Source organism: Pteronotus mesoamericanus, unplaced genomic scaffold, assembly GCF_021234165.1.
Source record: "Pteronotus mesoamericanus isolate MK-2021 breed Mesoamerican mustached bat unplaced genomic scaffold, CSHL_Meso_final contig_347, whole genome shotgun sequence".
Lineage (NCBI taxonomy): Eukaryota > Metazoa > Chordata > Mammalia > Chiroptera > Mormoopidae > Pteronotus > Pteronotus mesoamericanus.
The window spans coordinates 9,128,569-9,148,722 of NW_026555137.1; the positions used below are offsets into that span (position 1 = coordinate 9,128,569).

General features: G+C 46.7%; 1 protein-coding gene across 1 annotated transcript in view; it reads right to left on the reverse strand.

Moving 5' to 3' along the window:
- Positions 1 to 1,993: 1,993 nt before the first annotated feature.
- Positions 1,994 to 20,154, reverse strand: part of DUSP10 (dual specificity phosphatase 10) — a 35,084-nt gene continuing 16,923 nt past the window's right edge. Inside the window, exons 3-4 of the mRNA XM_054576618.1 lie at positions 6,401 to 6,772; positions 1,994 to 3,209 (exon numbers count right to left, since the gene is read on the reverse strand). Of these exons, the coding sequence (XP_054432593.1) occupies positions 2,944 to 3,209; positions 6,401 to 6,772 (638 nt within the window). The 3' untranslated portion in view covers positions 1,994 to 2,943. The remainder of the gene's footprint in view (positions 3,210 to 6,400; positions 6,773 to 20,154) is intronic.

Consider the following 20,154-nt stretch of genomic DNA (forward strand, 5'->3'; position numbering starts at 1 on the left):
TCATATTCCTGTCAGTAAAAAACCACGATCGCCGGGTTGTGTACATGGCATCCCTTATGCACATCCTCTTCCCTGCTCTACCTCCAGCCCTTCCTGTCCTTATCCGAAAGTAGCACAAGCTCTTCGTGAAACGTGAACTCTGTATCTCGGTTAACCTGCATCCATTGCAAAGGTATTAGCTGTTGACATAAATTTACACAGAGAAGCCAGAGCTGTTGTTCTGTTCAACTTAAGGTAACAATGCCTTCTGCATCTGGTTTTTGTTTTTTTTTCCAATTAGATATATTATAAATTCATTCTATGAAGTCATTAAAATCATTCAGCACGCAACAAGCCTTGCTGAGTAGACTCTGAGAACGAGGCACGCGTGGGCCAGAGACCCTGCTTTCTTGGGAAGATGATACTCAATTATTTCCCAGATCAGCCCTAAAGCTCCCAGGCACCCAGGGAGGCCCAGAAGCCGGGGGAGTCTGGTTTCTAGGGCGATGTCTTGTTTAATCCATATTATTTTCATGAAATGGTTAACATTCCTCATGAAGCAATAGAGGCTGAGTGACTCACAACAGATTAGCAAGAAAGACCTGAGCCTCTCTCAGAATTCTTGGTATGCTGGCTGGCAGGATTCCTGTCTGCCCCAGAACCATCTTTCTCTCAAAATCATGAAGTTTGAAAAACATAAATCATGTTCATGCATCTGAAGATGAGAAATTGTATTCCTTTTCCTCCTTGTGTGTTTTAAAAGAAAAAGAAAAGTGGGAATACATCTTACATTCCCTAAGAAAATTTGATATTTGGACTTAGAATCAACAAAAAGAAATGTGTAGTAAATTTTAAAAGAAATGTCTAGGTATTTTAAATCACTAATTATAGATCCGCCCAACTCCTTAAGTATGCTCTGCCACCAGTTATTAGCCTGAAGAATATAAAACACCATATGGGAGACTTACTTTTCACTAACACTGTGGTAAATGCAAGTAATTCAAAACAGCTCTCAGTTAATGCCTGTTAACTCCCAGCTCCACTTTTCCAACAAGAGAAAAAGTCAAGTCACTTCTAGTAGAAAATATATTTTTAAAAAATGTCAAAAATATTTTGTTATAACATTTATAAGCAAATGTTCACAAAACTATATAGTCACGTAGAATTGGACACACCAGAATTCTTCAACTGTTACCTTTGACAAATTGCAGTCTGTTGTGAATCTTCTCTAAGTCCAAGACCCTCTAGACAGCTATTGTCATAAAATGTAGAAAACATTGGGGTCGTATTCCTCCCCTGTGCCCATCTCCCACTCGTCCATGGATTGGAAGCCCACGGGGTCCAAGCTGCGCATTAACCCAGTGGGATCGGGAAGCTGTACCCGAAGACACTGACTTCACTTTGCTGGCAAAAGAGCAGGAAATAGACATTTGCTGTAGTGCACACTCCATGGTTAATGTCACTAAAAATGTCAAGTGAGCAAGTGGCAAGAGAGGGCTGGGGGCGACCATCAGTAATCCTAAATGGCTGATTGTCACTAATATTTATCAAACAGCCTCTGGGGAGAGCATGGGATTCTAACCAATCCATCAGCCAGTGACCTGATTGATGAGCAAAGCCCAAAGGCTGGTAGAGAAACCCTTCATTCCTTAACGTGACTCACTTGGCGCTTCCCCAGCTAAGGGGAATGACATGCTCAGAAATTGACAGCAGGGCTCTGAGCGCAGAGGTGAGCCCAGGGAAAAGCCATTCAGGAGCTATTCTGCTTCCTTATTCATTCTCTCTGCATCGCACTGAGAACTGGGAACATTTTTGCCTCCTTATCTCTCTTTCCCCTAGAAAAACGCGCGTTCCTTCCCAGTTACGGAACATGGACAAGTTATCAGAAGTAAGACATGCTTGACCCTGAGTTGAGGAAAAGAGGCAGAAACAAGACACATCCCAAGATGAGTTTCATTTATATAATGAAAATAAATTTTTACACAATCAACAGAAACACACCCAGTTGGTTTTGGTTTTTTTTTTTGAGAAAAATATTTTTAAATAAATTTTTTTGTTTTTTTTGTTTTTTTGTTTTTTACATTCTGATATACATATGTAACAAGGGTATGGCACTGTAACCAGAATCAAATCAAAAAAAAAAAATTAAACAAAGGAAAAAGGTGGGAAGGGAAGTATTCGGTTTTAATCCCTCTTTATCTCCAAGCTGGCACATCTGCACTATTTGCCTAGCATTTGGCTGCCGGCTCTAACTTGCACACTCAAAACACCCTATTATTGCACAGTGAAGGCATATGGTACAATGGTCAGTCCCTTGCTATTTCAAAAAAATCTCTTAAGCCCAGAAAGGGGAAAAATATAATAATTCAGAGTATGAAACACACAAAATCAACAGTTTCCTTTGTCTCTTTGAAGGATGTGAAGGGTTCCTAGACAGAAGCTGCCGTGATTTTGCTCGGCGCCAGTGAGCAGGGCAGGGCTTGGTTTGGTTGGGTTTCTGTTTTCTGCATGAATGGCCCAGGGAGATCCTGGGTCTTCATGATTCAATGTCTTTTCTACTTACTTTTGGTTCTTTTAAATTGGTTTAAAGTGTAGTATAGTCGGTCTATGAACCTGCACAGACTATATAATCATAAACTCTACAAATAGCTTCAAAGGAAAAGGGGAAGAAACAAGTTTTATTATGTGTTTATTGTTGGCTTAAAAAAAAATGACCTCGTTAGCCTCCCTCCTTTATCAGTTCTTGGGAGGGAAATCTCAATGGGCATCAAAAAGTAAATTCTTCTCACACTTGTTAAAAATAAAAAGGTTTTGAACCGGCTTGTCTCCATTCACAAACTTTACCCCCATCTAAAAAAGAAAAAGAAAAAAAGGAAAGGAAAAGCAAAGAAAGACTCCATCCTCCTTCCTCTTCGTCTCGCCTCCCGATGGAGAACAGTCACCTTGCCGCCCAGACTGCCGGCGTCACACGACCGTTTCCACGCCCATCAGCTTCGGTGTAAGGATCCGCGGCGTCACCCCGTTGTTCAGGTCTTCCTCAAACTCCAGCAACTGCCCCATGAAGTTGAGGTTTGGGGAAATAATTGGTCGTTTGCCTTTGACAAATTTATAAGCATCAGTCATGGTCATCCGAGTGTGCTTCATCAAATAAGCGATGACGATGGTGGCGGAACGGGACACCCCGGCCTGGCAGTGGATGAGCAGTCCCTTCCCACACTGGTGAGCTTCCTCTGGAAAAGGGAGAGAGGCAAGGGGCGCAGGGAAGGAGGCAGAGAGATGGAAAGAGCGCGTTAACTGTGGTCTGGCCTTGGCCATGCCATATTTTGTCGAGAATCAATTAAAATGGTTTTAAACTCAAGTAATTCACTGGTGCACTGTGCATGTTTATGTCGCAACCTCCAGAACTGGCTACAAGTGATCTTGGCATAAGAAAGATGCCACATTTCTACATTTAAAGAGAAGAGTAGGTGAAGGAATTATTCAAAGGAACAGCTTACTTCACAGGTGACAGCAGCTGACTAGAGGGTGAGCCACAACGCAATGGATTTCCAAGTTAAGCAAGCTACTAAGGGGACCCTTCTGATAAAGGATCTTCATTCCAATTGCCAAACTGTGTGACTTATCAAAACTAGAGTTACTAACAACATCCCTCCTACCCGTGATAGAGGAAAAAAAAAATAAAACCCAGTTCCTTCTTTATGCTATAGAACTGCTCTATACAGGAACTGGTATTGAATAAATGAGAAATCTAGTCTTACTAAACTCAGACCGAGGTTAAAGGAACTAAAGTCAACTAGAAAGTTACTAAAGCTTCTTACCAGAAAACCCTGCTGCAAGGTTAGCTAAAGACTGTGGTCCCCAGGCACAGGGGCCGCCTGTGTGTGAACTGTTTAACCCTCACCCATGGGTGCCTTTGGCACTTGGCAATGACTCAAAAGCTGGAGGAATTTCAGCAATAGCTCAGAACCCAGAGCAACTGGAAAGGGCTGCACTTTATACATTTCAGACATATTCGGGACTGAAAGCGCAGGAGAATAGCTGTGGGCACCGCCTGAATGGATTCTTAATGACACTTGTAGAGTAAAAGGCGTCCCTAAGAAAGTGTCCCTGAAGGGCTCCCAGTTGGGTGAAGGGCTGGAAAGGACAGCAGGGGAAAGAGAGTCGTGGCTTAACTTAAACTATCAAAAAATGAAACCTCGTGCCAATTTTCACCTTAAAAATCTGTAGATCAGGCTTAGTTCTCATAGAAAAAGTATTTCAAGAAAGTAGGTCTCTTTTTCAATTTCTTCTTTTCGCACATGCGAGTTACTGACCGCCACAGCGAGACTGGAATGCGTGGTGGCAAGGAGGTGAGCCTCAAAGTGCTAGGTGTGACCACTGGTCCCACTACACACTAGGCGGGTGACCTTGTGGGAGTCACCTGACTCCCCCGAGCCTCAAGCCCTCTGTCTGCATAATGGGAATGATACAACTACCCAGCCTCAGGGAGCGTGGGCATAATATCACACAACTCGGAACTAAAGAAATGGCATAGTTAAACCCTGAACTTAGACTCTTTGTAGTTTATTTAGACTCTCGGTGTATGTGATTATGCTCATAAAATGTGCTGTGTTTGTCCAAAAGCAAGACTGTAAGATTTCCGTTGACCCAATGATGTTAACAGTGAAAACAAAATTGGGCCTCTACAGCCTGTGAGCCGGAACTGGTTTTCAGGTTAAATGCCATTTGGTACTGGTGTGTTCTCCATCTGAAAAAGCAGGGAAGCCTGAACACCCTGTAAGGAATGGGGGTGCTTTGCTGACAGAGTCCTCTTAGGGGAAGCACATCTCATGCCACTCACTCAAGGGGAACAGTTTCCTAACTTCCCTCGACTGGCATTAAGTCAGAAGAATTGCATCCATAACATCGTGTACCAACCACAGAGTTCCTCATCTACGCGATGACAACAAATATTTCTTCCTCAGGGCTCAAGGCCTGGGTCAGATGTTACTCATGAAGAATGTAAAGGACCTTTGCATCCACGGGTGTTACCAGTCAGGAATGAAGCGGGCATTGCCGACCCGGCCCCAGCTCACTGTGGAAAGGCTCCCGGCCGTGGAGCCCAGGGCCCTGAGTTCCAGTCCCTTCTCTGACCCTAAAACCCCTATGATCTTGGAGAAGTCACTTTCCTTCTCTGGGTTTGGTGACCACTCGCAGTTTCCTTCTGAACTGAATACTCCACGGCCCTGTGTTGAAGGCATGGCCCTGTGTTGAAGGCAAGGACAACAGCTGGACAAAGTAGCTGGAGCTGTCAATTTGACAGAAAATCCACCAGACCCATGGCTGATAAACCCAAGGATTTTTCTAACAGAGGGGAACCAAACATCAGTGCATTGTCCCCAGGACACGGGCCAGTAACAAGCTGCTGCCTTATTTAAGAAAAGTACTGGGTCACTGCTTTGTGGTGATAAAGGTTAGAGTCACTTCAAAAAAAAAAAAAGTTGCTGCTAGTAGCCAGGTGTTCCCCAAATGACCCTTTGAGCCTTACAACAGTTTGAGGCTACGGGAGCAACAAAAGTTAAAGTTAGGGTTAGGGTTCGGCTGTCCATTGCTTCCTTCTGGAGATTAAAGCCTGCTGTTTCTAGAATGTTCCTTCCTCGGGAACCACTCAGGCTACAGCACCTGATCTTTCTTCAGTGAGTCCAGAGTAAACTGTGTAAGGAGATGCAGCACCATCTCGCTAGTGCTCACATTCATGCCCTTTGCTGCCCCATGTTTAAGAACAGAGACAAAGCAGGTGAAGGGAAAAACAACCCCCCCTCCCGCCCCCGCCCCACGCCTCTATTCCTCCCTCTCCTCTGTGCTCATGTGATGAGGCATCATGTTCGCTACGGCATTATGTTGACTGACACAGATTCTCCAGAAGCAACCCTCCAGCGATGCCGCATCTGCCTCAACCTCGTGTAAAGAGGCCACGTCAACCAAAGCGGGGGGCGTGGGTAAGTCTGGAGGTGATGCCACGCTCACTGCATGTTATGTCCTGCAGGGGGCTGAGGCAGACCAGAAAGCCACAGCGCCGATTTCTTACCTTCTATCAACTGTTTTAGACACGTTATGGTCCGGCACACACCCCCTGCCACCCCCCGCCCCTGTTTCATTGAGAACTTGAGGGAATGAGCATTTCTAGTTGAACGGATCCCAACCGAACGGAATTACTGTTCTCCTACTTTCCTCCTGATGGATTCAGCACACTCGAGGGGCTATGGCTCGGGAGACTCGGGCTGCGCCAGGCGGCAGAGCCCAAAAACCATGCGGATGAGCAGCTTTTTTTTTTTTTTTTTTTTTTTTGGAAACCTAGACATTAATCTTGAACTTGATCTCAAAGCAAAAGCCAGAGGGGAAAGCAGGCGGAGGAGGCGAATTCCCCGCGGGAGATAGTTACCAATGAACTCGAAAGCCTCTTCGAAGTACTGGCGGAGGTTCTGCTTGTTGCTGTCGGTGGCCGGCAGCCGCTTGTAGTTGAACAGGCCTTTCTCGTAGTGGTAGAGGGGCAGGTGCGTGGTGACGTTGATGACGTAGCCGATGTTCAGCCGCTGCATGGCCTCCAGGTCCTGGGCATCCTGCTCGTTGCCCAGGAACAGGAAGGGCAGGATGGGCGTCAGCTCGGCGTTCTCGATGTCGGGGGTGGTGGGCACGGACTGAGGTAGCACGCTCGAGGCCGCGGACGCGCCGCCGCCCGCCTCCCGGCACTCCTGGAGCTGCAGGGAGTTGTCACAGAGGTTCTCATGGTTCTGCTTGAAGCTGCTGAGTCCACCTGCAACAGAAACACAGCGAGCGTGACGACCCCCGGCCGGCCCGGCGGGCGGGCGGCCGACGCCGCTGGGCCCGGAGGCAGGAGCGCGCGCTTCAGCTGCCATAGCCGGTAGAGTAAAATGAAAGTCGACGCTGAGGCTCGGAGAGGCTTCGGAGGCTTTCGGTGCGCACGGTACTTGCGAATGCGCTCTGCGCGCACGCCGGGGCGTGGCCCCCGGGACGCGCTCCACGTGGCGTTGGGCGGTCTCCGCCGCCGAATTCCACCTGCCGCAAAGGGCCAGGGCGCGGCGACCTGTGCCCAACCTGTCCCTGGGAGCGGAGCGAGGCGCGGGGACCTGGCGGGGAGTTGCGCCACATCCGGGCTCTGCAGCCGTGTGGCTTGCACCCTTCATCCTCTCTCCTCGCTCGCAATGACAACTTTGCTTCCAACATGTCAGAGTGGTCGTAAGCGGGGACCTTGGAAGAGCCAGTGCAACTTGGCTGTGATCCCAGTTCCACCCTGCCTGGCTCAGTCACGGGCTGACATTAATTTCTCTGTGCCTCAGTTCCCCTGCCTATAAAATGAGGGTCCTGGCGTCTACCCCTTAGTGTGGTTGGGGGTCTGGAATGAATGAATGCTCCTAAAGTGCTCAGCACGTCGCCTGGCACACGGTACCACTCAGCAAGTGTTTGCTGTTTTTACATCAGTATTATGGAGAGGGTTGCCCACAGGTGGAAGCAACAGAGGAATACTTGGAAAAGATGTGGGGGCGGGGGGACACACAAAACAAAACAAAACAAAACAAAACAAAACAAAACAAAACCCAACAACACAGGGAGGCACGGGGTGAGTTTTCCTTTTGGTCTCTTCTTTGCTAGTCTCCATGTAGGTCGCTGACAGCTTTGCACCCCGATTTCCAGGAGGACACAATATGACAGCAGCCCAGACCCTCGCCAAGGCTTGTGCGGCCACAAACCCATCCGGAAACCGCTAACAGGTCTGCAGATGCACACGCTGACCTAGCTCAAGGCTCTGCACTGCCTCCTAAATGTTGTGGGCTGAGTGGGAAAGGCTCAAAACTGTACCATTTTAAAAATGCAGGCTTCCCCCTCAGCCAGGGGAGAATTACTTATGAGAATATATGTTAAGGAAATCAGCTGGTTACATAAGATGTTCAGTACAGCATTATCTGTTTTATAGGAAAGGCCAAGTTTAAAAAAAAGTTAAGGGGAAGGTTCACATAGTCATTCAATAGAACATTACGTAGCCATTCAAGGTTGTGAAAAAATATGAAAGCAGAGAGAATGTTTCTGTTCAGTGTTAAATGAAAAAAGCCAATTTAAAAATATCCACCATACATGTGATCAAAAGTTGAAGGACTATGCAAAAGAAGAACAATTTGTTAAAGTTAGGAAATTTGTGGATTATAGTTTGCTTAAATTTTTCCTTTAATATTTGTCAGATGCACTGCACACATGGATAAGCCCGAAGGATTATTATGAGGGTCAAAATATTCAATACACAAGTAAGGGCTATGCAATCAGACATTATTACCACCAAATAAGCTCTAATTAAAAGCAAACAGAAATAGACACTTGCTGGCCTTTCCTTTGAAAAGAGGAGGAAGCTGAAAAACTGAAAGCTCCCAGAATACAGTTTGTACCCCACTAGATAGATGCCTTCAGTCACTTCTCGACATTTCCAGGAGATAAGGCAGGAAACGAAAGCTTGAACAGGATGAGGCTATGTTGAAACAAGGACAGGAAGTCTATCTGTCCCCGGGTTTCTGAACTTAACATATGTCCTTCAGGTCTCATCTGTAGCAACCACAGCAGGAAGTTCCAGACTGTAACCTAGACCAAGTGTCTGGACTGTTTACGGCCAACACACACACAGCAGGCCATATCGACCAGGGAAGTCATATTTCTAGGTCCGGCAGTGACCCCAAGATTATTCCAAGGGGTAATGTTAGGATCATTTCACTCATCTGTATGTGTCAAAACCTACATTTTCTTTCTTTTTTTTTAACCCTCACCCAAGGATATGTTTATTAATTTGAGAGAGAGAGGAAGGGAGAGAGAAACATCAATATGAGAAAGAAACATCAATTGGTTGCCTCCTGTACACCCCAGCTGGGGATTGAACCCACAGCCTCGGTATGGGCCCTGACTGGGAACTGAACCTGCCAACTTTTGGTGCATGGGAGGACACTTCAACCAACTGAGCCACCTGTTCAGAGCCTACTTCTTCTTTTTGAAAAGAAAAACAAGAACTATAAACTCATTTTCATTGAGTTCAAGAATTAATCTCTGCCCTTAAATATTATTAGTTTATTCTGCTATGAAATCATGGCAAAAAGAAAAAAAGTTTGGACTAAAGAGATCATTTTTAAAGTGGACAGAAGAAAAACTTCACTAGTGAAAACATTGAAATAAATTGAAATTACCCACTGTCACTGTCACAAGCTCCACAAAAGAGACTAAAAGGGTTATTTAAAAATCTGCCCTGCGTGGCCTCTACAAGGTCCAAGTAAATAGTTCCACAGTGATTCTGTGATGGGAACCCTAATTCACTTTTTCTTTTTCCAAAGCAAAAGGCAGTTGTTACACTTTTCCATATAAGATGAGAGGCAAGAACAACAAAACGAACTCAAAAGAACTTTCTAAGGGGGTGGGGAGAGGAAAAAAAAGAACTTCTCTCTGTTCCCATTTAGGGTACACAAGCTGTAATTTGTCTTAAAAGCAGCTAGTTTAAAAAAAAAATGCACGCCAGTAAAATCCCCCACACAAAAACAAGCACACCATCCAGCTTTTTAAAATTCTGTCTCTACACCTCCTTTCCCAATGACATCAGCTGGAGGCTCCCCACCTGCCCAGTTGCCATAGCAGTTATACAAAGACATACAATGACATCAGTTGGCATGATATCAGCTCTTTGAGTGCAAACAATACAAGAAGAAGTACTTTGTTTAAGGCCTTTGGTGCAACTGTGCTCTGTGGAGGCAGTGACGTAATATGCTAACAGGTGGCGTGGGCCTTCCACTTGCCTGATGGGGGAAAAACCACGGCGGGGGGGGGGGGGGGACTCGAGACAGACTCACGCGGAAAGATCTGAGTCCCAGGGGGGTGCCCCTGTGCAAAGTTCGGGGTGTATTGTGCGTTTAAGCCATGTGGGAACCCGGCTCCGGGAATATTTGGACATGGAGTGGATGCAGAAGGAGAGAGTGTAATTCAAACAATTAGCTAGACAAGAAAATTCTCAGTGAAGGGGGTGAAGAAACAGTCTCCTGTTGGAGCGCTAGGCTGACGATGAACTCCGGCCAGAGTCCTCAAGAAGGGCTATGCACATTATGTGCACCGTGGTGGTTTTTAAAGTCGTGCTGTAGGGAGAAGTGCTTTCTCCTCGCTGGGGGGTGGAGCTGGGAGCTAGGAACGGGGCAGGAAAAGGAGTAGGGCTAGTAAGGTTTTTCTCTTCCAAATCCTTTCCCCCATGGGACCCCATGTTGTGCCTCTAGGGGTCCCGCAGACTGCTCCCTCGCTGAGGAGCTGTGATGATTGCTATCGAGTGGGAAGCCGGGGTTATTTCATGTCTGTTATTAGTACCAAAGAACATGGCAGCGGGACAACCAACAGCCGCAGCGGAGAGGCAGGGCAGCACGCCGGTGAGGGGCAGCGGCTGGAGGCCGACAGACAGACCCAGGCCGCAGCTGAGATTCTGCCTCATTCGGGCTGAGAGACCTGGTGCAAATCGCTTTTCCGCATTAAGCCCCAGTTGACTGATCTGCACAGTGGACGTAATATCATCTACCCCCGGGGTGCAGGAAGCCCATGTAAATATGTTGATATATAACCGGATGCCTGATAAATAAGGTCTTGTTGCCCCGGTCACCCCACCTCCAGCTTATCCAGCCACACAGTTGTCCTCAGGACGCACGTACGGGGCTGTGCGTCTGAGGCCACACCGCTCGGGTCTGAATCCCAGACACCAGCTGCGTCCTGACCCTGCCCAAGTTTCTTACCTTTTGGTTCCTCAGTTTCCCCATCCATAAAACAGGGATTAAACTGGTTCATAAAAATAAAGTCCTTCCAAACAATATCTCACACATATTAAAGCACACTTTTTAATACTTTCGGAAATTGCCCTTTTCACAATCTTAGAAAATTCTGCTTCAAAGATGCTACTGATAAGTAAGCAAATGTTCTTGAGTTCTTCCTCTTCAAATTTTATTTAAAAAGAAGTAAGAACCAAAGTCTCTGAGCAGTTTTAGAGTTTAAATAATACGCTCATAAAGAAAGCAACAGCTTCCTATCCTCCCTAAATGAATATATTGAACTTCATTTTTTTTTAATCTAAACTTCCCCAAATAAGGCCGCATGTGTTTGAATTCCTATTTTTTTTTTCATGGAGTACAGTGTTTAATTTCATTTTTTAACCTTCTTTTTATTTTTCAATTGCTCTTTACACTCCATGTTATTTAGTCTTAGTTTCAGGTTACAGCACAGCAGTCAGACAATCCTATAAAATTGACTGTTTGAACAAAACTGCTCCCCTCCCCTCCCTGTCCTATGGGTCCCCCCTCCCAGTGCCACCCCAACTGCGTGATCTCCTGAGGCACAACTGCTTGTGGTTATCAGTGCAAGTATTTCCCAGGCCTGCAGGACAAAAACTGGGGGCCATGCATTTTCAATCCTTATCCCAAAACTAGGTTTTCTGCCAAAATGAGCCTGGTGAACCCGCGGATGCAGAATGGCACCCCGAAAGAAAAACATGGACACCCACGGCTGGCCCAGGAGGCCGGTCAGATGGCGGCCCCGCGGAGGCCCAGGGTTCACCTTTGGGTGGGAAGCCTCCCTTTGTCGAGGCCTTTCTGCTGGTGTTGCGATTGGGGCTCCTGAGCTCCTGGAGACAGAAGCGCCTGAGGGGCGTTATTCAGGAGCAGTGCTCTGCCGGGCAAATTAGAGAAATCACAGCCAAGTGCAGAATTCACAAGTAAGAGATTTCCTTATTCTAGAGAAGGGCAGCGCTTTTGCACACAAGCGTTTTGGTCTCTTGCTAAGCTGGGAAATGAGCACTTTCCAGAATTTTAAACGAAAACTCTCTCTGAAGGTCAGCAAATGGAATTAACCCCTGAGACGTGAAGGGGGACTAAAATGAAACTCTTCCAGAAGCTTGCCGCAAGCATATTGATCGCCCCTTTTTGTTGCCTAGTTTTTCTCACTGGGTGACTAGTCTTTTAAAGTAAAATGGTGCTTGGATGATAGAAGTTAAGAATGCACACAAGGGAGCAGCTAGGCTGCTTGAGTTGAAAATTCGGGCCCCCGTCACTAACTAGCTGTGTTTCCTTGGGCAAACTACTTAACGTCTCTGTGCCTCAGTTTTCCGCCTCTGTAATATGGAGACGGCAGTAGTGTCTAATTCTATAAGGCTCTTACTATGGAGAAAATGCTACACGGGCAGATATCGCTACTATAAATGGGGACGATACTGGTGTAAAATGGAACCCTGATGGAAACTTCCTGGTGGGTCCTCCATGGAAACTGGAATACATCAAAGCAGGCAGCTCGGACTCTATTTGCACAAGGACCCTTGTGGAGGAAACAAAGCTTTGGATAAATTGAAGCTGATGTCAGACTTTCAGAGCTGAAACTCTCACAGAGAGAGTCTGAGTCACTTCATACTTTTTGGGGGCAAAAAAATCACCCACTTTAACAGGGGAAATATTTGGGATGCCAGCTGGATCCACAAAGATTCCTCCAGCTTTTTGTTTTCCACCAAACCGTCTTACGGTCAATGGAAGGATGGGGCATTCTACAGTAGGAATGATTTCAAGTTCATTACCATGTGGTATCATCTCAATTTTGTTATGATTCTGTCCCCAGGGGACAGTGTATTTCTTTCCTAAGGAGAATGAAGAGAGGTTATACTGAAAAAAGAGAGTAAGTCCAGTGGCACTGCTGTGTCACTAGGTATCAGGTAAGAAATGAAAGGAGAAAGAAGACATGTGTTGTCACCCAAGGAAGAGAGAAACTTAGAGAGCTGTGAGTTCAGCAGTTTTGACGGTGGTGACCGTGAGTCAGAGGAGGAGCCTTGTGATCATGTCATTTGACTGCTTACAAAGAAAATGACCAATATTTGAAAAGACATCAACAGGGATGTAAGACAGTGCCTTTAGAGAAACAAACACTCATTATCTGGAATCCAGCTGAGCCCATGTGGGTTGTTTGGGCAAATCCTGTTAGGTGTCGCAGGAAGATTTCTTTGGACAGTAGTCCCTCGCCTCATGGGCTTTTTGCTGTCAGGTCTCGGTAGGAGATACGAGTTATTTATAGATATATTTTCAGAAGCAACTTCAGAAGCAGGGGGCAGCAGGGAAAGAGTTTCGTCTTGAATTTAGAGTGATGGCCCTGCCTCGTGCCAAGGGTGTGACTTCATGACAGTTTTTGGGTCCTTTGGAGCTCGCCGTCATTAACTAAAAGATGGGGATGCGGTAAGTAGTCACTGAACATCATAAACACATTCTGAGACTTTAAGCAAAACAAAGTGAAACCAATTTCACTTAGGTTAACTGCTATAAACAAGAGTTAAGTTCCTAAGGTACCTCATCAAAGTTATAATGAAATGACTTGACTAAATGACAACACTTATTTGAGGACCTGCCATGCTAATGATCACCTCTGCTGTAATGATTCAATGAGATGCCCGTCCTGGCACCTGTGAGAAGGCAAGCAAACCCTGTGGCTACGTGGGTAATGATGGGCAGTGGACTGGCACACGTAACGAGCGCTCCACGTGGTCCGACGTGGGAGGTTCACCCGAGGCCTCCTGGGCAAAGTAGGCTTTGCTCTGGCCGATACCTTGAAGGATGGTACAGTTGGTTCAGAGAACTGGGGAAAAGGGGGGACCGTCTGCCAGAGCCAGTCCCCAGCAAGGGAAAGGATGCCACAGAGGTGGCCACAGGGCACCCAACGTGCAGCGCTGTTCTCCTCAAGGTGGCATTCAGTGTCGGCGGATTCCAGCGGAGACTCCACAAGGCGGGAGGAAATGGCACGCAGAGTGGCTTGGGTCTGTGCTTGGTGCTCTTCACTGGAAGCCTCATTAAATGTATTGTTTATGTCCTAAGATTTCGATAGAATTGAGGGGAAAAAAAAAAAGGACACCTAGGCTTATCAAATTGCCTTAAAGGCAGCCATGGCAACTTTTCTGGAAACTTCTAGAAAATTTAGAAATATATAGACATGGCTTGTATTGTCACTGTAACTCACGTTATCCTACTTATTTTTGTTTCCCTCAGGTTATCGGTTATCCATACCCCCTCAACAATTTGGTAGATTATAAGAATCTAGCATTCCAGAAATAAGCTACTACTTGATTACAATATATACCAAACACTAAAAACAGTAATTTTTCTCCTTCCTAATTTTCGTCTAATTTGCAGTATGGTTTCAGCTAGATATGTGGTTCCATATACTTCTAAGACTCTTTTCAATCATTCACTTGTTTTGGGGAGGAACTCTTATTTCTTATGTTTTAAAATATGTTGCTTCCTTCTTTGATGGATAAAATCTCTGTAATGCACTCCATAGAAGTAATTAAAAAAAAAAAAATTCCTCTCTAAATATTTGTCTCAAAAAAAAAGTGAACTGAGTCAGAAAGATCCAATGATTTAAGAACGGTGATGGGCACAAATGAAGCTTGATTGTATGCCTTCCAGGAAAAGCTGACCCTGCTTGTTTGGATCCAGTTTCAAGGACTCTCCCTCTGCCTACCCCGCCCCACCCTCCCAGCTCAGAAGGTGCCTGGGCGCACACAGGAGCCTGCGGCAGAGCTGGTGCACAAGGGGGCTGGGGCCTCAAGTTCAGCCTGCGGCAGTAGCTCCGCTGTGCAAAAAGGCAGCCTCCAGTTCCGACCCCAGGAAGGGAGGCGCCTTTCTCTGCCCCCTTCCTGTGCTTCCCTCTTTCAAGCTTTAATGTGTGACCGGTCTTTGGTATACAGTGAGTTTAATTTGTGTGTATTTGACTAACACGGGCAGATTGTTGGAGAGGCTACTCTACAAGTATGTAAATACAGCCTGTTTCTTTAAATCTGTTACCTCATTTATTTACATTAGAACAGAAAGCACTGCCAGAAGCAACAGCTGATGACAGTCATGTAATTTTCCACAAGGACAACAATCAAAAAGCGTTGTGTTATTTTAATGAACAGATGACTCTTCTGGGAGTGGGACGCAAAGGGGAAGTCTGTGAGTTCCCACAGCCAGGCGCTCCCTCGGCTTGTGCAGAAGTGGCCCTGACTTTAAGGAAGAGCCCCTTTCACCCCCTCTTCACCAGGGCCAGCTGGTGCCCCTCCTTCTCAGTTTCTTCCTCCCTCTCTGGTCTCCTAACCCCTTCACAAATATAAGAGAAAACAAGAGAACAAAATACTAGTTTGGGCGGGGAGGCGGGGGCAGGGCAGGATTTCTACCTAGAATGTATTTGATGCTTGAACTTCCAATGAATCCACAGATTATCTTTTAAACCTATTTTTAAAGGGTGGAGGGTAGTTTAGGAAGAGGGGTCAAGTCCCCTTAGCCGCCCTCCCCAATCATCGGGGGGGCCTGTTGCCACAGAGAACCCCTCTGGACATGCCCCACCCCGTTCAGGCTCAGAAAGCTCCCACCAAGAACCATCTGGAAGGCAGGAGGCTGGCATCATTGGATTCTCCCAGCCACTCCCTGAGCCTGGACTGGCCAAGCAGACTTTCTGGTGTGTCCAGTTGTCCCCTTCACCCCCAGTCCCTGCCAGAAGGTCAGTCTGCACATGTCATTGCCACTGGGTGTTCATCTGCCTCGACATTGAGCTTCACTCTCACGAACAAAAATGCCCATGAAAGAAAGTGAAATGGTTTCATATACAGGACGGGCCGAGGGAGTTGCCAAATGAATGGCTTCCCACTAAGAAGCACGCCCATCAAAACCCGCACTGGGGGTGTGGTGGGAAGAGGGCTGCTGGGCCGGCCAAGTGCAAGCCCATGTCCCTGAAAACGTGCAGGTTCACGTCCCCTTCTGCCTTCTCTAAGCCTCTGCATGGAAACGTCACCTGTGTTAGCACAGACCAGCCAGCTCCCAGGGTGGATAGCCCACCATAAACACTCAGCGCAAGCCTCTGGGCTTTCTTAACAGGCACGCCAGTTACAGTAACTTTTTTTTTCCACTTTTAGAATCCCCTTTATTTAAGAGCACAGCTTCCCAAACATTTTGGGGCTTGAGTGACATGCTGAAGCTGCCCCCCGCCAACTCTCTCCCCATTGGTCACGGTCCAATGGGAGAAGACAGATGATAAACATATAAGTCTACAAATAAAAAGGTAATAATTAATTGCGAGGGCCATGAGGTACTCTCCAGTTCCTGGGTGTGTGGGTGGGAACTCATTAGGTCTGGCTGACTGGCTCGAGCAAGGGACAGAGGGCAGGGAGTCCAGGAGAACAGCTAAGGCCCAGAGAACCACGCTGGGGCAAAGGCAGGGCGTTCACGAGGCCTGGGGTGATGATTCAAAGGGGCTTAATGTGGCAGGCGAGGCACGAGGAGAGGGCAGGGGAGAGAGGGGCCAGGGGAGGCCCCGGGAGTCTGCAGAAGGCCTCTTAGGCACATTGTGCACTTGCGGTTTTACTTTACATTCAGTGGGAGCTCCTGAAAGTTCAGAAGCCCATAAAAGGTGATCAATACGTTTGAAAGGCAAAAGGAGAGAAAAAGGTGTTAATACCAGACGGTACAATATACCTGTACTCTAACACCTGGGCAAATTCATACACTTTCTTTCTCTGAATGCATTCTTCATACCTTTGGTGGACACATTTCTGCACCCTCCCATTTGTATGTTGGAGTCCTAACGGCCAAGGTGATGGAATTTGGAGATGGGGCCTTTGAAGATAATTAGGCTTAGATGAGGCCGTGGGGGTGGGGCTGTTATGATGAGATCAACGCCCTCATAAGAAGAGACCCCCGAAAATGTGCTGTCTTTCTTTCTCCCTCCACCACCGAAGGGCACAGAGAGGAAGTGGCCATCCGCAAGCCAGGAAGAGAGACCTCATCAAACCTAACCACGTGGGCTCCCTGACAGCCTGGACCCTGGGAGCCAACGCAGGTTGGTATCGCATCTTAAAGTCAAGCCAGGAATGGCCCAAGGTCAGGAAGGGGATGCAGCCTAAAGAAGCCACATGCCCATAAGGGACAAGGCCATGGAGCCTTCCAGAACCTTAGTTCTACCTGCCAGCTGCAAGCAACGAAGGCCACTCTTTTCCCAAAGACTCTTACCTCCTCCATAGTTATTCCTTCCTTGTGAATCAGCACTGGCCTCTACCCTCCCTGCAGTATCTCTCTGGGCTGAAGAATATTTTAGCTGGAGGCTTTCTGTGTATTTGGGAGCCTACTCCATACCTTTCCTGTTCACTAAAGAGCTCAATACTGGTTCATCCATCAAGATGGATGAAGGGAAGGGGTAAAAAAATCTATGAGCTCATACTGGAAGGCTGCAGGGGGAAGAATGTTAACAGAAGGAGAGCGCTATAAAACACAAAGCTATATTTTTCCCAAGAGCTTCACCATTCTCCATCATTGTTTAACTCTCTGAAGAGAGGGAAAACATTCTTTGCTTTTCAGTGCAGAAGTTTAAATAATGAAGCATTACTAAACAAACAAACAGAGGAAAGCCCAGAAAAGCTATTCATTAAACAGGCCCACTGTACAAAAGGAAGACTGTTGCTTAACCACCCACCTCCCCAGAGGACCGACATTTATCTTAGACCCCAAATTAAATACATCACAGCTTCATAGCAAAAGTATGTTTCCCAATGGGATTTAAGTAGGGTCCAATTAAATAAACCTCTGGAAATATCAAGAGTGAGCCTCAGGGGAGAGCATAGTTCTACTGTGAAACATTCCCAGTGGAAATTACATGCACAGAAGGTCATCGAGAAACATCCATGACAAGAGGAAAGGAGGAAAGGCAGGAAGCATGGGGAGGTCACGCCAGCGAAGCCCGGTGGTTCCATTGCCCAGCTGTGTACGAAAGCGTGTCTCCAACAACACTCTGTGCATCTTGGCTTGTTTTGAATGAAACTTCCAAGCCCAAAATAACAGTTTTCACATGACGCGTTTTAATCTGACCTGGAGGTCAAAGGGCTGTGGCTTAGGAATTCAGAAAGTGGTAGGGGAAGGGGTCAAGTGCCATCCTCAAAATTGGAGCTGTTTCCACTGAACCAGTGTTTTCAGTTCACAAAATGCATAGGAACAACTTCCTCAAGTCACTGAGTTGAATTGTCTATTTGGCAAGAATAGTGAGCGAGCCTAAGCATTACCGATCAGCTGCCAGAAAGAGCAAGCACAAGCTCTCCTTGGACAAGGACTCGCCCCGCTGGCCATGCCCAACAGTCACGCCACCCCATGAGGGTTGATCTTGGAAAGGTCAGCCTGAAGCCAGGTGAGGTCCCTGTGCACGGAGAAGTCATGAGGGTGTATCATGTCAGAAGCTAGTGTGTATCAGAACCTAGTGGGCCGCCTCCTAAGATGAAGGAGCAAACAACCAAAAGACCAATGCTTCTCTGAGAAGGGCTACAATTCTATACTGTCCATGTGAACTTGAGGCTAAGTGGAGGGCCAGCCAAGTAACGGTCAGTTCAACCTGGGACACGTGGCATGGAGAGATGACCCAAGATGCCCCCCATATCTGACACCGTCGGCCTTCTCAGCCACATCCCCTTGAAGCCCTGCCTAACACTGCTCAAGGTGACGGAAGTCCTAACCACAAGGACTCAGAACACAGCCCTCGTTCCACACTGAAGAGATACTGGGTTCTAGCACTGTGACGTCCAATGGCCACTGCTCTAAAATCAGGAATTTGGATAACCTGTGAGTTTCTCCCAATTCTAGCATTCTACAATGTTAACGCAGCTTCGATAGGCCTGATACCGATAAATGAAGGCAAGAATGAGCCCAGTGTTGTCGGGTGTGGGAGGCCTGGGCGGTCTGCGCCTCACCCCAGGGCCTCTGCCCTCGCTGCTCCCTCTTCCTGGAACTCTCTTCCTCTTTTTTGCCATGTGGGTGATTCCGAGGGCGGGTCAAGTGTGATTTCCTCATTGAGGTCTCCCCTAACAGCCAATGGACAGCCGCCCTCCCAGAGCTCTATTTCATTATATCATGAGGTTTTGAAGTTTTAAAACCTTCAAAGCACTTAGCACTCTCTGAAATTACTTGTTTATTTCTTCATTTGTTTACTGTTTTTATTACGACAATGTGGCCCCCCAGAATGCCGAGCTGTTGTTTCCTTAGAGGAAGCTGCGCGTGATAATTCACGGCAGTGAGGTTTCAGGCTGCCCCACATGACAGCAGGCGGACCTTGGCCAGCTGCTTCGTCTTTGTGTGCCCTGGTCTCCTCATTTGTAAAATGGAGCTAATAATGCTTCCAAGAGGCAACGGCAGAGTTATTGTGTAAAACTAACTTAATGAGCTAATACTGGTAGTTATTAATAGAAATGGAAAGTATTCACTGGTTAGCACCTGGAGCAATACACAGCAAGTCCTCACTTAACATCGTTGACAGGCTCTGCGACTTTAAGTGAAATGACATATCACAAAACCAATTTCATGATAAGCTCATTGATATAAACAAGAGTTCTGTTCCTACGGCATCTCAGCAATGTTATAACAAAATGGTGTTGAACAAGATGACGTTATACAGGGACCTGCTGTACAAGATTTGTGTAGTAGCTGCTCATTAAACATTTCTAGGTTAAATAAGATGAGAAAGGCCAGTTAGTTGTAAAGCACCTATTGTGTGCTGTTCAGCATAATGCCAGGGATTTGGGAGATTAAAAAATAAAAAAGTATGTGTTCCCTGAAGATGTGTATGGCCTTCCAGGGTGGCCCCAAGATGCTCTTGTGAGGTCCACTTTCTGGGAGCTGGTGACACAAGAGACCTTTCCCGGACAAGGACCAGGACTGAGCGTGAACAGAAGGGTCACGGTTAGCGTGACCACAGGCAAGAGACAGTGTCTATTTTAAGGAGGGAAGAAGCAATGGAACCAAAAAAGAAAAATAAAACACATGGGATCCAAAATCCAAACAAAAGCCCCTCAAGAAAAGACAATTGATTTGTACACAGGGCTGATGAAATGTAACGGGACACACGCTTTTAAAGTGTGATTCTAGCCTGTGCAAACTATTTAAAACACAAAAACACCACAAACACTCCTTAATCATGTGATCACCCTCCATCAGTTTCCTACAAGGAACTCAATCCCAACATCAATAATTAAGAATCTGGTAGTAAAAAGGTGTCAGTACACCTAGATGTCACCGCCAGTCACGTGATGCTCTCTGGGGAGGGGACCCCAACTGTTGCAGCCTGGAGGGGACCAGGCATGGTGGTGTC